The sequence below is a fragment of the Paramacrobiotus metropolitanus genome, unplaced genomic scaffold (assembly GCF_019649055.1).
Source record: "Paramacrobiotus metropolitanus isolate TYO unplaced genomic scaffold, Prichtersi_v1.0 Parri_scaffold0000043, whole genome shotgun sequence".
Taxonomy (NCBI): domain Eukaryota; kingdom Metazoa; phylum Tardigrada; class Eutardigrada; order Parachela; family Macrobiotidae; genus Paramacrobiotus; species Paramacrobiotus metropolitanus.
Window position 1 is genome coordinate 553,733 of NW_026570263.1, and position 18,122 is coordinate 571,854.

Sequence of the window (18,122 nt, forward strand, 5' to 3'; positions counted from 1 at the left end):
CTTGGGTTTTTATCTGATCTGAGCATCTCAGGTTTGTTGGAACCAATAGTTAACTAACTTGAAACTAACAGTTGGAACTAATAATCAAAAATTGGAACGATCTGAGCAGCGAGCTCGTCGGTTACGGTTGATACGGTTACGGTTATGTAAGGTAAAACTGAACAATTGCTTCTGCAAAATAATAATAATAATAATAATAATAATGGAAGTTTATTGTCCTTGCACGGAGCGAGTGCCCCCTCTAAGCTTCAGACAGCGAGACAGCGGAAGGAAAAACACACAAAACATTACAACAGCATCATGAAGTGAAACACGAAAACATGAAGTGATTACGATGACAACAACACACACTGTTTTATAATAAACAGCAAAACACTTGAAAAGGCAGTACAGAGAGTCTCAAAGGTTGCGATCAGTTGGTGTTATCGTGGAAAAAGGAAGGGAGACGATCGCGCTGGGGTCGATGCATAAAACCAAAACCCACATTGACAATTACGAATTTTCAAAATGTTTTCAAAAAGAAATCGTGGGAAAAAGGGAAAGCAAGGACACTTACGCACGTAATCGCCTTTTGTACAGTTTCAACTGAGTCGCAACCGTGATACTTCACTAATTTTACTTCTTTATCATTGAACACCAAAGAATAGACGTAATTATGCTAGTCACTTGTTCTGAAAGCTTTAGCTGATGGTAAATCGTTCCAGTTTACTGTCTTTAAAGCTTCGGAAAAGGTATTCAACGTGACGTAGGCGTTGGGCATCAGGGGAAGTTCATTCCAGACGGACACAAGGCTGTTGAGGTACGAGTCATGGGCAGTGGTCACTGTTATTCCACAAACGGTTGTTGGGGACGGCTCAATCGGGCACGGGTGATTCAGGAGGCGTTCTGATATTCTGGTATTTCCTGCAACAGACTCAAGCACAGCAGCAGAGAATTTCAGGGGAGATACAATTAGATCACCCATCGGAACAACCCGAAACACTAATTTGTACATAAACAGCAGTGCTTTTTTCAGACGGCGCGTAATCAGATCGTCCCATTCAAGTTCTTTTAGACGTTTTTCGTAATTCAAGACATCGTTTCCGAGTCGCAAAGTTTTAGAAAACCTTCTCTGACAACTTTCGATGGCATTTTTCGACTGTTTTAGTGACGGCTTCATGATGACGCAGCAGTAATCGATAACTGAAAGGACAAGTGCTTCAAAGAGCCGTATGCGGGCACCGTAGTCAGTGTAGCGAAAAACGTGGTTAATGTAGTTGACTCTTTTGTTGCATTTTTTTGCTACATTTTCGCTGTTGATTTTGAAGTTCAGTTTTCGATCAACAAATATTCCCAAGTGCTTTACGTAATCAGACTTTGGTACAGGAACATTGTTAATACTGTACTGATATGAAGAATCAGGAGATTTCTTTTTTGAGAAACGAACGTGGACGGACTTTGCCGCGTTAAGGATGAGCTGTTTGTCAATAAGCCATTCACCAAGATGCGCTAGGTCTTCCTGCAGCAACTGGGTGTCCGCTGTGGTTGTAACCGGACGAAAAACAACAATATCATCAGCAAAAACGAAAGCGGCGCTTCCGTTTTTCAGTGCAAAAAGGATGAAATTCAACACGCAAATAAACAACAAAGGGCCCAGTACAGAACCTTGAGGTACACCACTGTTTACCGGTAGCGGATCCGAAATTTCATTTTCGACTGTCACACGTTGCGTTCGATTTTTTAAATAATCAGAAATCAAATGCACGATTTGACTGGGAAGATACATCTGAATTAACGCATCGATAATGGATTCATGAGACAGCTTATCAAAAGCCTTTGAGCAGTCCAAAAACACGGCGTCTACAGCAGTGCCGTTACTGATAAAATCATTCACAAATTTTACGAAAAGAAAAAGCTGTAGTTCGGTTGACCTTTTGTGCCGGTAAGCGAATTGGTGATCGAAAAGCATATGGTTTCTGCTCAAGTGTTCACGAATCAACTGATCAAGACAACGTTCAAAAATTTTGGATACAGGATTTAGCATTGAAACTGGTCGATAACTGTCGGGCAATCTGTGATCTGCTGAGATTTTCGGTATCGGAGTTATAAAAGAATGCTTCCATCTCGATGAAAATACCCCTTCATTGATAGCGGCATTAAAAATTAATTTAAGCGGCTTAGTGATAGACAAAGCAGCAATTTTTAAAAGTTTATTAGTTATTTCAAATTTACCGCTCGATGTTGTAACGGATATTTTTGCAAGCTGTTCAAAAATTAATAATTCAGAAATTTCCCAATTATCATTGTTGTCACAGGTCAGATCAAGGCTGCTGCCAGCACAGTGGCCATTACACATAGACTGAGAGTTACGATACACTGTGTTAAGTACGGCTGCTTTCTCACGATCGGTAGTTACGGATGTGCCATCGGCCACCTTGAGGGGTGGCATGCCGATTCGATCATTGGTTGATTTCATATACCGCCAGAACTTCGATGGATTATTTCGAAAAGCTGTGGATATATTTGAAAGCTTTTGTTTTCCAAACTTCCGCACAAGGGTGTCACATTTTTTTGAAATATTTTTCCATTTAAATTTAAAATAACTTGATCTAAATTGCCGGTACAAACGGATAGCACGATCTCGAGAATTGATTATCTTCTTGATATTTTTGGGATATTGTACCGATCCTTTACGCAATTTAACATTTTCATAAACGAAAAAAGTTTTCGCTGTTTCGAAAAAAACATCTTCAAATTTATCCGCACGTTTGTTAGCGTTTAGGCAGCCAAGCAGATTAACCCAATCTACAGCGTTCAGCGCAGCTAGGAACTGGTCAACTTTACTTTTTTCAATTTTCCACCGCTTTTTTATCCGAAATTTTCTGCGATATTTCTTTAATTTCAAAGAAAATTCAAAACCGATGTGATCATTTTTAGTAGAAGGCGGACAGATTGGAACTGCCGGTTCAAAAAGTGAATTTGCGCTTAACAAACACAGATCGAGGCAGTTCATTTCTCTCGTAGGAAAATCAATTATCTGTCTTAACCCAAATTCTTCAACGGCGTGTAGCAACTCACGGCTTGCTGGCTTAATTGCAGTTTTATCTGACCAGTTTATGTCAGGCCGATTGAAATCTCCCATGATTATGCATTTTGTTAACAAATGAGGGGAGAAACGAGAACGCAGATGTTCAATTAGCGCAGGGATTGCATGAATACTTTTATCGGGTGGTGCGTAAAACGCAATAAAAATTCGATCAAGAGACAGAGACTGTACACAAAGAATCTCAAGTAAGGGAGTTTCCAGCTCAGGCCTGGGAATCGCGCGTAATGTGTTACGAATGACAATAGCCACACCGCCACGACCATCAGACCTGGCTTTTCGAAATACGTTGAAATTATCTAGGTCAGCGAAATCGGAATCTGTCATGAAAGGCCTGTCGTATGTCTCCGTAAGAACGGTCACATCACTGACTGAAGAGAACAATTTAACTTCTTCGCGTTTGCTTTTTACGCTTCTAACATTACAGCATCGCACACGGATATTTTCAACAGGAGCCGGATGTTTCGGCTGTCGAAGAGACACAGTCTGTTGGTTAACCGGATCTGACAAAATCTTATTATTAAAAACAGCGGTCTAATGCTAGATCCAGCAGTGATCCAGATACGGAGACCTAAACGGAATAGATCCCGTGGAGTGAGCTATGCGATAAGTATAGCGAACTACGCGGAATCGCGAAACGTCGCACCGCTAATAGCTGACTTTTAATAATATTGAAAATTCCGACAACAGAAAATCAACACTGATCGGCGCAGCTCGATCGTAAAGCGTGGAGCCCATTCAACAGCGTGCAACGCTGTGCAGCACGTGCTATGCCGCGCCCACTAACAAAACACAAGCCAATCAGAAGCGAGACACAACACAGGCCATAATCCAAAGGCGTAGCGCCTAGCGCCACTGACGTGAACGCTAGTGATCCCGGTCTCACATGCCTCTGGGGGGATGCCGAGCTCCTGTGAGGCTGGACACACTCCCGAATCCACGAGAAGACGACGGTCGCCGAGTGTCTGTGTGTGCTCAAAAACATCAAATTCTCTTAATCCATTTTATCACATCAATTCCATAAAGGCACAATTCCATTTAATACAATGTGAAATAAAGAGATCCAAGTATAAAAATACTATCAAATCGTTAGGAACAGATCAACAGTAACAGATCAATAAAAGTATTAATCAAATTGTAGACTAGGATCCTCCATTTCTGACTCGCAAAGGTCACAGGTCCTGTCCACCGTTTTCCGCACTTTTAATCCATTCCGCTCCGTTGAGCAATTTCGCGCATCCGTAATGCGACTTTCATCACAATCCGCTTTGAGAATCGGGTGCGTATCAAGTACGACTTAGAAATACTGCTTCATCTTTGGAATATGGTGCGTATCAATTGTACGACTTCAAAATGAGATCCAATAAAGGTCATGGAGGGACGTCAATGAAGACAAGCGTAGTTCGCTTCCTCCCTAGTAAAGGTCATCCTTTGTTGAGATGATCCGTTGAGATGTGCGACTCGTTTTGGGTTAATGGTCCCAAAGGTCATGCGACTTGAATTCCGATACGGTGACTCTATTGGGCAATTGATGATCCCAAAGGTCATCCCACTCGTCAAAACTTCTGTTAAAGGTCATGGAGGAACTTAGCCGATTTTCTGCGGCTTCAAGCACTTCTTTGCTTGCCCCCCTGGTAAAATTTGCAGTTTGACCTTTCCGTCGCACATCCAACTTCAATATGCCTCGAGCGGCCAGAGTGCCGGCAAGTTTACCGTAGCATCTCTGATGGTGCCGGCTAGTTACCGCATTAAATTTACCCCATGAAATTTCCACATTTAATCTTTTACTCTTGTTCGCCGCCTGTGGCCAATGTTAATACGAGAAATCCGGCTCGATTACCGTAGTTTTTCTCGTTTCACCTTTAACACTGAATCGCTTAAGAAGAGTGCCGGCGCAGTTTACCGTAACAACTCTAATGAGGCCGACTGATTGCCGCATTAAGTTAACCTCATCAATATTCCACCTGTTGTCTTTCTCTTTTTCGCCGCTTGTGGCCCCGTTTCGTATTCAAGAGATCCGGCTTGATTACCGTTGTTTCTCTTGTGCATTTATAACACTGAGTCGCTTAGAGAGGAGAGCCGGCTAACTGCCGTAACTACTCCCCTTGGGGCCGGCTTTATAGACCGAATCAATTTCAACCCCAATAGATACTCCACATGATTTCTTTTAGGCAATTCTGTGCTATAAACGCTGCAAACAACAAATACACAAATACAGTTTATGTTAACATGTCACGTGTCACGTCCTTTATACAACACCATTTTCATCTTTGTGACGTACCGACAAATGCCGTAGACGTCCTTTTAATAGTGTGATCCTAAAGGTCAACACTATTCCATTTCATTTGAATCGCCCTCGCCATCTCTCGGCGGGCGTTTCTTAGCGCTTTCCGGTTGGTTTCGGTCGGAAGTTCGGTCAACTGGTTCCGTCGAGTCAACTTCCATGACCTTTGTCGGGTCAACTTCGCGCTGGCCACGACCTTTCCCTTGGCGACTGCGCTTAACCGCCTCTAGTCGATGGCGCGCATCATTTTCTTCCAGTCGCAGCCTTCGATTATCAGGGTCATCTGCCAATCGACGCTGCACGTCGGCGAGATTATCCCGCAGCTGTTGGTTTCGTATGCCGCGTCGTCCCATCTGGTTAGGCGCACGGTCTGGACGACGGTCACTTTTCTTCACTAAGAATTCATCAATGTAAGTTTCGATTCCGTCCACCGGTTCGACGTAGTCGCTTCCCAGAGAATCTTTAATCTTATTAATCCTTTCTTCTACTTGGGATGCGTGGCGCTGTGTCAAGTTGCCCTTTTCCATCCGTGTCTTACATTTCTTCAGCGCCTTCCGAGCCGTATGCGCTATGCTGATATGTTCCATCGGTTGTCCCAGCTTGGCGACATGAGCTCGGAAGAACGGTGGAATGTCGTCCTTCATGGTATTAGACACCAATTGATTCTGTGTCTTGTAATGTGCCAGTCTCGCAGCAAAGACCTTTTGCCCCATCCTTTTTGCGGCATAGTCCTTAGGATCCACCTGTAGTCCTATCGATGCCCTTGCTGCAAGCAACTTGAAAGCTGGATTCACATGTCGCAAGACAAACTGAGCCACATATTCTTGTCGTTCGGGATAGTCTCTGTAATAGAACTGTGTCATCCCGATTGGGTCAGTTGTATCCAGCGGTACATCCAATAAACTCAAATCCACCAGGCTGTGTAGCCCATTCCGTCGGATAGGGAGATAACAATCCCGTACTGAATCGCGGTGGATGAATAACTGACGGAAATGTCCTTGTTCCACTCCTTGTTTAATCTCTCTCGCATAACCCGAGTCAAGTAGGAATTGGCTCAACTGTCTCAGAATTGTGCCAATTTTGTTGGCTTCAACCGAATCCGGCTCAAGTCCAAAGTATCGACAAATTTTGACCGTTTGTTCATCAATATCAGTCGTCTTATATTCCATATCGATACTTTCAGGACGTCGGTTGTCAAATCTGGAGTTCTGTCGCTGATCAGCCCGGCGATGATTATCCGGTTCTCGTTGACCTTCTGGTTCACGTTGTTCTCCTGACTCAGGCTGCAACGGTTCGTTACTCGCCGGTTGTTCCGGTTGGAGGTCACTATCCAGAATTACATTTCGTCGGTGAGTCACATTCTCTTGAGACGTGGTTTCGACAACTGAGCCAGTGCCTTCCATCGCGTCATCTTCTTGTACGGCGCTCACAATTGGATCCACAACGTGAACCACTGACTCCACCCGCTGATACTTTGGAGGTGAATCTTCCCGTTCAGTGCTTGATGACCTTTTGCTTGCGCCCGAGTCAAAGGTCGCATAAAATGCGGCTCTCTGTTGCCATCTTTTATCCTGTGGGTCAGGCGTTCGATTTCGCGTATGTTCACGTCTTTTATCCCATGACCTTTCGGGTGTTGACATCCTGACGTTACGATTCCGGAATGCGACTCCCATCGGCACCTGATGCCCTTGCTTTTCAGGCTCTGTACGGAATGTCTCCGCACGCCGTTTTTCTTCACGTCCTCTCGTCGCCGCCAAAATCTTTGCCGTATCGATTTTCCTTTGAATACTCATTTCTGTAACTTCGTCTCCATGGCGCACCCATCCTCTTCCGCCACGGTAATCTCTGTCATGAGAGCGTTCGCGTGACCTTTCGTTGCGGTAGTCACGTGTCCTCTCACGAGAGTGTTCGCGTGACCTTTCCCTCTGTCGTTCCGAAGTTCGCTCATATTCACGTGAATGTCCGCGTGACCTTTCTTTATGCGGAGGCGATCGTGGCCGTATGAAGCCTTCATCCCGTTTGAAGCTTCTGAGTGCTTGCAGTACATCGCTTTCGGTTCGGCGAGATCTACGTAGGTCATCCATACGTCTTTCGACTTCCTTCTTTATGTAAGGTGCCGGCGCGAACCCGTCTTGAAGTCGTTTCTTCTCCCGCAACAGCATTTTGAATACCTCGTCTGACATAGCAGCTGGATCTTTCGTTAACGTTTCAATTTGAATGATAAGCGACTGTCGTACGAGTTGCATTTCATCTTCCTTAAGGCTGGCCATGCCCGTGGGTGCAGCTAAACCCGACGTACTGGGCAACGCCTCTCGTGCGGCCTGTTCACTTGCCCTCTTATTTTCCGCATTAATTTTCGCGCGGAGTTCGTCTTCCATTTGCTGAACTCGCATCTTCTCCTGGTCCTCTGCGAATTTCTTCCGATACGCGTCTGTATGTGGACACTTCAACGGCTCCAAGGTGTCATCCCAACCCGGTTCGTTGTTCCGGATCGCTTCCCGGTAGCGATCCTCGAGTAGCATTCGCTCTTCCACTGGGATGCTGCCGTAATTTCTTGCGCTTATCAGATTGCAAACGTCCAAGTTCCCACGTTTGGCTTCCATGACCCCAACAAGCGTGACGGTATGTGGGTCTTCCAGCTTGTGAATACAAGTGTAGCAAGGGAATTTCTTGTCAACCTTTTTGTTGTTCCTTAAGCAGTCCGGACATTTCGGATTGTAGCCCGTAAACTGGTCGATGTCTGCCGCCGTTCCCGTACGTTTAGGAGTGGCTTGACCTTTCTGTGCCATTTTTCGCTTCAATCTGTAATTATAAAACAATCCGTCATATTAACTTTTCCACGTTAATCCTTCCATTTCCTATCCATATCAAGGCTTTTCTATCATTTTTACGCCTATTCCGTTACTGAGCTGAGACTTTCCTAGCTCCTGCTGCCTTTTCTATCACTGTAACGTGGTGACCTTTCTCACGTTATCAGCACTTTCTGACTACTGTGACCTTTTCTATTAGTCCTAGTACTGCTTTCAGTTGACCTTTCGTAACACTTTTCGCTTTCGTTTTAAACTGTTTTATGCTTTTTCTGTAATATGCAGGGTTCATTACTCGCTGCATATTACACTCGATTAGTTCACTCGGATTCTTTCGTCGATGGTTTATACGGCTTGAAATCGATTCGGCCATCTGGCTTAATATGAAGCACTTCGTCCGCGATCAAGGCTTCAACGGCATTCTTAATCCACTCTTTATCGCTTTCAATATTCAAATCTCCCAATTCGTAATTGACGGCCATGAAGTTTGAAAGGTCATTCCATGACGCTCCATTTGTACCGCCGATGGCGTCCAAAGCCACGTCTGTGATGGCTATCTTCCAAGCCTCCAATTCCATTTTCAATCTGGGCGTTCGTTCCTGACCCTGTTTCGGAAGGTAGTAGACGACTTTGTTGTCCTTGTTATATTTACATCCCAACTTTCCTTCTTTATAAGCTCGTTTCAAGACTCGTTCAGTCATGTTAAGTGACGACCTTCCGTTTGAATTTATTGCCACTTGTCTCTTCAGATCTGTACCAAGCATCTCTTTTTCTCGGATGATCTGGAGCGCGTTCTGGACTTCGTTCCATGTACGATTATTCACGTCCAATGCCGGCCCTAACATGTAATCTGTAGCCTTTGCCGGTGTACCGCTACTTTTCTGGGAGGATGTCGAGTCCGTTGGGTCAGCTGTCGCTGTCTCGTCGATCCTCAGCTTTGCCAATGATCCTGATGATGACCCCGCCGATTTTGGTTCGGCTGTCTTCTTCTCCTCCTGTGGCAAAGTCTCTTGACCTTTAAATCGCCGACCGACTTCGATCGTTCCTTCTCAAAGACGTCCTTTAATGGTATGAACAGTGATTTAGAAACACCTGGCGCGCCGAATCCGCTTCAGCTTCTGCCGCTGCCTTATCCATCGGGAGCACGACCTTTTCTTTCTCCCGTTTATCTGACGTCTCATGACCTTTCGGTTGATCTTCTGCGGTAGTTCCCGATGTTTCTTGACCTTTCGACTGTTCACCTTTTTCTGTCGCAGGTCTAGAAGGAGCCGTTGTTGTAGTATCGTCATCACTTCCCGATTCCGAGTCCATTGGGCCTTTTGTCTTCGATGAAACTGTGACCTTTTCCATATCCTGACTGTCGGACATATTACAGTGGATCTGTCTTTCCGGTGGTATTAGACCGACTCTCGTGTATCGGATCGGGTGTCCTTTATTTGCGTTTGTCGTGGCAAGGACGTTCTGTTTAATCAACTTTGGCAATGCGCGTTCGGTTGCCGTGTCGATCTCCTTTATCATTCCATTTCCGTCGTTCCAAACTGCGTTGATATATTGGCTAATCCGATGGCTTGTCGATCCTAACGGGCTTGTCATCCCTGCGATTGCCCTTTCTACTCGCATTGGGACCGCTTCATTCGGAGTTGTCAGCGCTTTATCCGAACTGGCTGGTCTGAACAACTTGGCCTCATACGAGAAGCTGGGGTGCTTCTGTATAAGTTTTCCTGCGTTCCGCGCGAATTCCAATACGACGTCGAATTTTTGTTTGGTGAAGCTACGATGTTGTTTCTTCAAATACGTCTTCAGGCCTGCTTTAAATTTGGATGTCACCGATGCTGTTCTTATTCGTGTGAAATTCTTTTCAGCTCCGTTGTACGCTCTGATGACTTCATCGACCGTGTTCAAATTATCATCATCGGGACCATCAAATTCTTCGTCTGAGGTGAAGTCCAGTTCACTCTCTCCATCTGGCTCAGTGTAATTAACCGTCGCTAATGCATCGATTTTCGTGACTGTCTTGCCCTTCCCTTTTGTCTTAACGGGTTCGCTCTTTGCTTTTTCCCCTTTATCCAGAGCTTCCGCTAGGCTTCTTGGTTCAGTGGTTCTTGATCGTGTCGTTTTCGAGTCCGTATGTGACCTTGCACTGACCGTCGAAGTGCTTGGGAAGGCTCGCTTCCGATGCCTCCGATTCACGCGACGTCTCCCGTTTCGCTTTTTCGCGAATCTGTTTATCCTTGCGCTCTTTTGGCGTGGATGCGGAGATGACAATGGGGACAGCTTGTTTCACCGCTATGACCTTTCCTTTGGGCTTTAACGGTTCTGACGTAGCCGAATTAATAACTTTCTTTGAAGTCGTAGGTGTCGATTTCTTTTTCTTCTGTTTGGCTTTCCGCTCGTTAATTGCTTTCGCTATATCACGGCCCAATTGTTCAGCTTTTGATTTGACCGCTTCTATCTCCTCTTCTCTCTTTTTTATGAGGTCATTCTCATTACCGGTAACAGTGCGTGGTTCGAAAAAATTCGGGTCACGCTCTGACATCTCAGCGTCCGTACGCTGTTTCGAAAGGTCATCCTTATCTTCGGTAGCAGTGCGTGGTTCGAAAAAAGGATTGTTGCAGGTCCTTTTGGAAGTACGCTCTGGTACTTTAGAGAATCGGTTCGTTGTCTTGTTCCAGTGACCTTTCTGCCAAATTACCAGCCTCCGCGTTCAACTTGATTGTGACTGCTGTTTCGAAATCCTTATCCTCTTTCTTCTTTCTTCCTCTTTTCTTTGTAGATTTGTTTCTTTCCATTTCAGGTAGCGGAGGTGGTTCAAAGAAAGGTTCTTTTTGAGGAGGTATATTGCGCCCGGCTTATTCCACTTTTTCTTCCCTTTCAGTCGTAATGGCGGATGCCACGGCTTTAACCGATCAATAAAGTGATTGGATGACCTCCGCTTCGTTTGTTCGCGGGAAGCTAAGAATTTTCCACACTTTATCGTACTTCGACTTGAACCGACTGGTTTTCTTTCTTCCCCTGTTTAGTATCTTTTGGAAGTCGTATAAGTACCAAATCGCCCACTTTGAAATTCGGCTCCGATTTTTTCTTATTATAAATTTCCGCATTTTTCTCATATGCGTCTTTGATGTTGCATCTCGCCACTTCTTCGGCAAAGGTCAAGTTCTTTTTCATGGTCTCCACCCATTCGTCTGGAGTTCCGTAATCATCGGGTATATTCGTTTTTGTAACCACATCTTCCGGCATTGTCATTTCTCTGCCGTGTAGCATATAGTATGCTGAATATCCCGTTGTGGCGTGCACGACTCTGTTCATCGCCGAAATAACATATGGGAGATACTTGTTAAACTTTCGCTCATTTCCCGCTTTTAGGTATTGCGCCAAGCCGTCAGCAATCGTCTGCATCTGTCTCTCCACTTGACCTTGACCTTCTGGGTGATACGCCGTTCCAAATGTGTGTTTAATTTTAAACACATTGGTGACCTTTGCCAATACTTCGGCTGTAAAGTGTCGTCCGCGATCCGTATGCAGGATGTGCGGTGCTCCGTGTACCAATATCACGTGCTTCACGAACACTTTAGCGAATTCTTTAGCCGTTGCTGTTTTCATCGGTACCGCGATCACGTATTTCGTCAGTTGGTCGATAAATACCGCTATGTACTTGTATCCACGTTTCTTCGTCGGTAACAAAGGTCCTTTCAAGTCAGCATATACTCGGAAGAACGGATGTCCCACTTTAATCTCTTGCAATTTTCCGGGTGGACATTTCCTCGGTGTTTTACGGAACTGACATCCTTGACAGGCGAGTATGTAATTCTTCACGTCTGTACTCATTCGATCCCAATAATATCGGAGTCTGATCGCTGATAATGTCTTTTCAAATCCCAAATGGCCTGCTGCTTTCTCATCATGCAATGCGTGGATTATCGCTCTTCGCATTGACAACGGTACGACATATGACCTTTCAAGTTTTCCATTTTTATCTTTTACTCGGTACAATATGCCGTTCCACAACTGGTAATGCACTTCGAATTTCGATCTTGTTTCAGCGTCTGGTAGATGTTCCAGTTCATCTATAATCATTGCCAGGTGAGGATCCTTCAATTGTTTGTTTCGCAATTGTAGATTGGAGTCATCCTCCTCTTCTTCGTCGCCTTGCAGGTTGACGATACGAACTGTGGCCGTACCTAGTTCGTTCCAGTCTCTGATGACCTTGCAGCGCGGTAACGGTTTGTACCTCTTTTTCGCCTGTTTTGGGAATCTCAACAGTTTGATTGGGCATTCGTTCAACGCTTGTGCCACTTTGTCCGTTTCCCAAAGGTCATCTCTATTCTCCGCTCTATCATCAAGTCCCGTGACCTTTCCATTCTGCATTTGAGAGTCCGCGTCAAGTCCGGTGACCTTTAAGTCACTAACGGCGGGCAACCAGCTTCTCACTCGGTTCACTTTTGCTTCGTTTTCAGCCGACTCGTTCGCCGTAGCTGAAGTGACCTTTAATCGTTTCTCCCTCTGTTCCACCATCTGCAGGAACAGCTGTCCAACTTCAATTGCCGGTTCCTTCGTATCAAACTCCTTCTTGTAATCTTCGAAATTCGGAATCTCATCAAATTCTTCTTCGTGACACGTCGGGCCTTCAATTGGCGCTCTTGATAACGCGTCCGCGTTGTCACAATATTTTCCCGGTTTGTATTCGATTTTAAATTGGTGACCTTGTAATGCCATTGCCCATATTGTCAAGCGTGGATTCATTCCAACTTTATTCGTTTCTGACCTAAACAAATTGGTGAGCGCCTGATGATCCGTCCTTACGGTGAATTCAGCATAATCAATGTACGGCTTGAATTTTCTGACAGCAAACACGACTGCCAGACATTCCCATTCTGTTACACCGTAATTCTTCTCCGCTCCATGTAGGACACGACTGGCGTACGCGATCGGATGTCCATCTTGTGACAGTACGGCTCCGATTCCCTCTTTGCTCGCGTCGCATTCAATAACGGTCGGTTTCGCGGGGTCAAACTTTGCCAGTACTGGACCTTCACACAACAACTTCTTCAAACTATTGAACTCTTCTTCATGCACTGCAGTCCAGTCCTTTTTTCACGTGTTTATCTTGTCTCAGCAACTCATACAAGTGGCAAGTCTTCTGTGCGTATCCCATTATGAACTTGCGATAATAATTCGCCAGTCCAAGGAATGACCTTAACTGCCTTTCTGTTTGAGGCCGTTTGAACTCTGAGACCGCGGTGACCTTTTCCGGGTCCATACGAATTCCGTCCTCGCTGAGTATATGACCCAGAAATCCCATTTGTCTCATTCCAAATTCGCATTTCGTTGGCTTAATCGTGAATCCCGCTTCCACCAGACTCATTAAAACATTTCGCAGATTCTGCATGAAAATTTCCCAAGTTTTTCCGGCGAAGATCACGTCGTCGATATACCCGAAAACGCAACCCTTTCTTTTCGCTTTCGAAAGTACTTTATCCATACACAATTGAAACGTTGCTGGTCCGTTGCATACGCCAAATGGCATTCTTTTAAATCGGTACATTCCATCTTGTGTTACAAAGGTCGTCTTGTTGATTGACGCTGGATCCATTGGGATCTGCCAGAATCCACTTTGTAAGTCCATTTTTCCGTAATATTTGTTGCCTGCGCACGCGTCGAGCAACTCATCCGGATTTGGTAACGGGTAATTATTCTTTCTCGTTAGCTTGTTAAGCATGATGTAATTGACGCAAAATCTTGTTCCCATTGTTCCGTCGCCATTTTTCTTTACTGCCAATACGACTGGAAACTCCACTCGGCGTCTGACGGTTCAATTACATCTTGTGCCAACATCTCTTCGATATGCTTTGTTATAAACTCGCGGCCTGTCCAACTCGTTCTGGCCGGGTTACATTTTACTGGTTTCGCATCTCCCGTATCAATTACGTGGGTGACCCCTTTCACATCTCCATACGGTTTCTTTGATGTGGGTAAGACTTTCCAGAATTCCCAAAACGCGTTGTACACGTCGTTTTTCTGCTCTTGGGTAAGGTCAGGTCCCAATTTCAGGTTTTCGATTATCTTTTTAAGTTCAGCTTTCGTTGTCTCATCCACCTCAGGGTCTTCGAGTACGTTCTTTACTGTCCCTGCGTTGACCTTTACATTCTCCATATGTTCGTACGGCTCAACGTAGCCGAGAAGCTGATTTTTCTTCACGATTCGGTATTTGCTACTGTGATTTGCGATAACGATTTCGAAGTATTTTCCCCTGTGGTCCGTCACTCCTGCCAACGGTTGCACTTCAGTTTCCACTTGTGGGACCGGTGTAAACATCAGCTTGTTTTGAGCCGGTGCATATTTTCCCATCTTGACCTTTACACGTGTGCAGTTTGACGGTTTCAATTTGATTCGCTGATCGCTGTAAACTTTGATCACGTCTTTCGACATTCTAGCTTTTTCCACTTTCAATCTTCTGACTTTAATATCCTTTTCTTTTTCCTCATCTACTTCGTCATCCTCATCCAAGTCCATTAAATCCTCTTGCTCCGAAAGGTCACTTACACCTGAATCTTCCGAAGTTGTTGAGTTATCGCTTGAACTCGTCCACTCGGAGTCGGAGTTACTGCTCTCATATTCTTGTGCAGTGGCTTGACCTTTGTCAGCCTTTTCAAGTGGGCGCTCATCAACTCCTTCGTCTTCCGATGAAAGGTCACTTTTGTTTTCTCGCGAATCGCTAAGTTTTTTCGCTTTCGAATTTTTAAGCAGAGGTTTGTCCCCTTCTTTTGCTTTTCGTCCGTTTCGTGCGGCGACTCTTGGGTGACTCCTTGCTACCCGAATTCTCGTTGGTGACCTTTCTGATTGATCGGAGTTTGACCTTTCTTCGTCCGATTTTGAATTTTCCAGTTCATTTATTTCTTCGCGGCTCGTTAATGGCTTTTCGGTCAACTCGACCGGCGGATATTCCTCACCGTTATCGAGTGACCTTTCCCCGTTTTTTGCCTCAGTTACTGGGTTTTGTTGTTCGCTCGATATCCTTTCAACTTCCTCTTTAAACCTTTTCCACATTTCACCTCTGTCTGTTAACATTTGCGCAATATCGAAAGCCGACTTTGAACTTTCTTCTGTTTCATTCGATTGTCCTTCGGCTATCTCTTTAACTGGTTCCTCTTTCTCTGCTTCTTTGACAGTCCCTTTATTGGTTTCATCCTGTTGAACTGTTTCGTAACCTTTAGGTCGTTTAGGACCAACAAAGATGCAGTTTGCCATCAGCTCTTCGGTGACCCATTCATCATTTGGAATCGTTTCATACATGCACCATGTATCACCGCCTCGTTCGGGGTAGTCCACTCCATCTGGATCTGGTGCAAAGGTCACCTTTTTCTTTTGCACTAATCCTGGTGACCTTCTTTTCCGGGTAACCTGTAGTTCTCGCATCTCTTTTACGTCAAATTTGGGGATTTCTTCCTTGAATTTCTTCCAATATTTCTCGAATGCTTTTTCGTTTCCTTCTTTTAACGCGTTGTAGTAAACTTCAAGTGATTCGTAGACAGGTGTACCGAGTCCTGCTGGGAAGATGATCGTTCTCCCCTCGCCTTTATACATGTGGTTCACACGGAAGTCCCAGAAAAGGTCAACTCTCGCTTCTTCCCACATTTCTCCTTCCTCGGTCATTTCTTCTATCTCTCGTTCAAATCTCCTTTCTGTTGCTACCGGATCGAGAGGATCTTGGATTCCTTTCTCGACACGTTGCAACCAATGGTTCAGCCATCTGCCTCTTCCAATTATAAAACTTTCCACACATGACAACCACGTTCGATATCTATTCCAATGATACCGTTCGATGTGTGGTTTCCACATTTCGTTTGTCCGCATGATGCTTTTCGCTTTCTTTTGGGCATGACCTTTAAGGTCTGCTGATGCGGCATTACATCTTGGCCATTCTGAAGGGTCATCTTGAGAGGCATTTTCACAACACTCCGCGCATTCCCATTGTGGTTGCACTCTGCACGGATCCTCAAAGTAACCGTGGTGACAACTCCCGGCTCGTTCTTCTGGAGTTAATGTCCTTTGACTCGCTTCAGGTTTAACCTGTTCCTGTACTGTGGTATCTTCCTCACATTCGATTGGAGTCACGCTTTTATCCTCAGAGGATATTTCAATGACCTCTGGTTCTTTTTCTGTTCGGTGACCTTTCAATTGTTCGAGTGCCTTGTCGCGGATTTCGCCTGTAAACATCTGTTCCTCTTCAACTATTCGTTTCAAAACTCGTAACCTTTCACTCTTTTTATCCTTCCCCACTTTAGCCGTCTTTATTTCCAGTGCCTCTGGTACTGGGATAGGCTTTGCCCACTCCATGTCTGGCACAAGAGATTGTTTCGCTGCAACTGCCGCTTCTTTCTGTGTTGCAATTATCTCTTCAATCGTTGGTGACCTTTCAATCGTTGGTGACCTTTGAGAGTCACGTTCTGTTATTTCCTCTTTGGCTTTATCTGGTAGCCTTTCATTTTGGGTAGCAGATCGTGGTTCGAAAAGGTTCGAATTACGCTCTCGTTCCAAGTTCTCAGTTGCTGGTGACCTTTTGTCTTCCTTTCCCAGTGCCTCTGGTACTGGGATAACTTTTCCGACTTTTCCATTTTCATTTTTCGTTTCCAGTGCCTCTGGTACTGGGATAATTTCTTCCTGCTGCACTTTTGTCATTCCCGGTGCCTCTGGTACTGGGATGACTTTTTCTCTTCCCTTCTGTGCCAGCAAGGTCCGATTTAATGTCTTTTCGATCTCCTGCTGAATCATTTGCAACTGCTCAAATGGTGACAATTCTTTTCGCGTCATCTTTTTCTTTTCGTTTCCCGGTGCCTCTGGTACTGGGATTAGCGTTTTATTAACCATTTGAGCATTTCCCGTCTGTTTTACAAGTTCGGTGACCTTTCCGACTTGAACTTTGGCGACTGGTTTTGGGTCGTCTTCTTTCTCTTCTTCACCTTCGTTATCCATTAGTACGAATTTCTTTTCCAAGAAGTCAAATCCCAATAACACTTGTACGTCGTCACACTTCGGTCGGACGTAGAATGAATGTTCGCTAGTCTTTTTCCTTAAGGTCACTGGCGCTACACAGTAGTGCGTCACCAGGAATCCTGACGTTCCGCTAATTCCATTTATTTTCACCAATCTGTCAGGTGGCAATGGGAGCATGTGGAGTCCATTCTTCTCGCAAAACGGTTTGCTGATCAGCGACGTCTCAGCGCCGGTGTCCAACATTGCGTTGACCTTTATGTCTCCCACTTTCACTTCGTGTGTGTACGCTTCAATTCTCTTGGGCAGTTTTCCATTTTGAATCTTCAAAGTATGAATCTTACATTTCACAGGAATAAGCGATACTGGTCCCGGGTCCATATCGGGAAGCACTTGTCCTTTTGCTGGAGTGCTATGACCTTTCAATATCTCGCTCAACTTATCAATCCTATGTGGAACGTTAGTCCGAACATCGTAATATTTTCGCGGCTTTTCTTTATTTGTTCGCTTCTCTGTAGCCATTTTAACACCGGTGACCTTTTCCACATTCTGCACTTGCTCATTTGCTTTTGTGCTATCCATGTGACCTTTAGTCACTTCATTTATCGTCTGATGGATCAATTCCTCTTTACGATTTTCATTTCGTTTATCTCTCAGCTTCTCAATGACTTCACTTGTTATTTGGTCAGCTCGCTTCAATTCGTCTTCTTCACCATCTCTCATCTCCTCTGGTGACCTTTCATATGTGACCATATTATATCCCTTTTCGGTCATCCATTCGATCACTTTCGCGGACACTTCATTGTTCGTTTTCGTCGGATCGATTTGTGAAGACATTCCGTCTGTTCGGGCTGGTGACTTGTCATTGGCATCCTTTGCAGTGCCTCCGATAAGTCCCGTGACCTTTCAACTGCGCTACTCTGTTGCGTTTGCGCCATTTCATTTGACCTTCCTTTCT

The 18,122-nt window shown here is 44.9% G+C and overlaps 1 protein-coding gene across 1 annotated transcript; it reads right to left on the minus strand.

Moving 5' to 3' along the window:
• Positions 1 to 10,265: 10,265 nt before the first annotated feature.
• Positions 10,266 to 15,089, minus strand: LOC129590918 (uncharacterized). The gene is made up of 3 exons (XM_055486364.1): positions 14,007 to 15,089; positions 12,254 to 12,506; positions 10,266 to 10,478 (listed from the first exon to the last, which is right to left on the minus strand). The coding sequence occupies exons 1-3, from the start codon at positions 14,684 to 14,686 to the stop codon at positions 10,266 to 10,268; spliced, it is 1,146 nt and encodes a 381-aa protein (XP_055342339.1). The 5' UTR covers positions 14,687 to 15,089.
• Positions 15,090 to 18,122: the final 3,033 nt, after the last annotated feature.

Excerpts from the sequence above, each read along its gene's own strand:
- LOC129590918 (XM_055486364.1), bottom strand. The coding sequence starts at position 14,686 with ATGGACTTGGATGAGGATGACGAAGTAGATGAGGAAAAAGAAAAGGAT. Across the intron at positions 12,507-14,006 it reads ACAAAGCATATCGAAGAGAT|AGCGGAGAATAGAGATGACC; the intron begins GTTGGCACAAGA and ends ACTTGATGATAG. Across the intron at positions 10,479-12,253 it reads AATTGAAGGATCCTCACCTG|CCCAAAGGAAAGGTCATAGC; the intron begins GCAATGATTATA and ends GAACCGTTAAAG.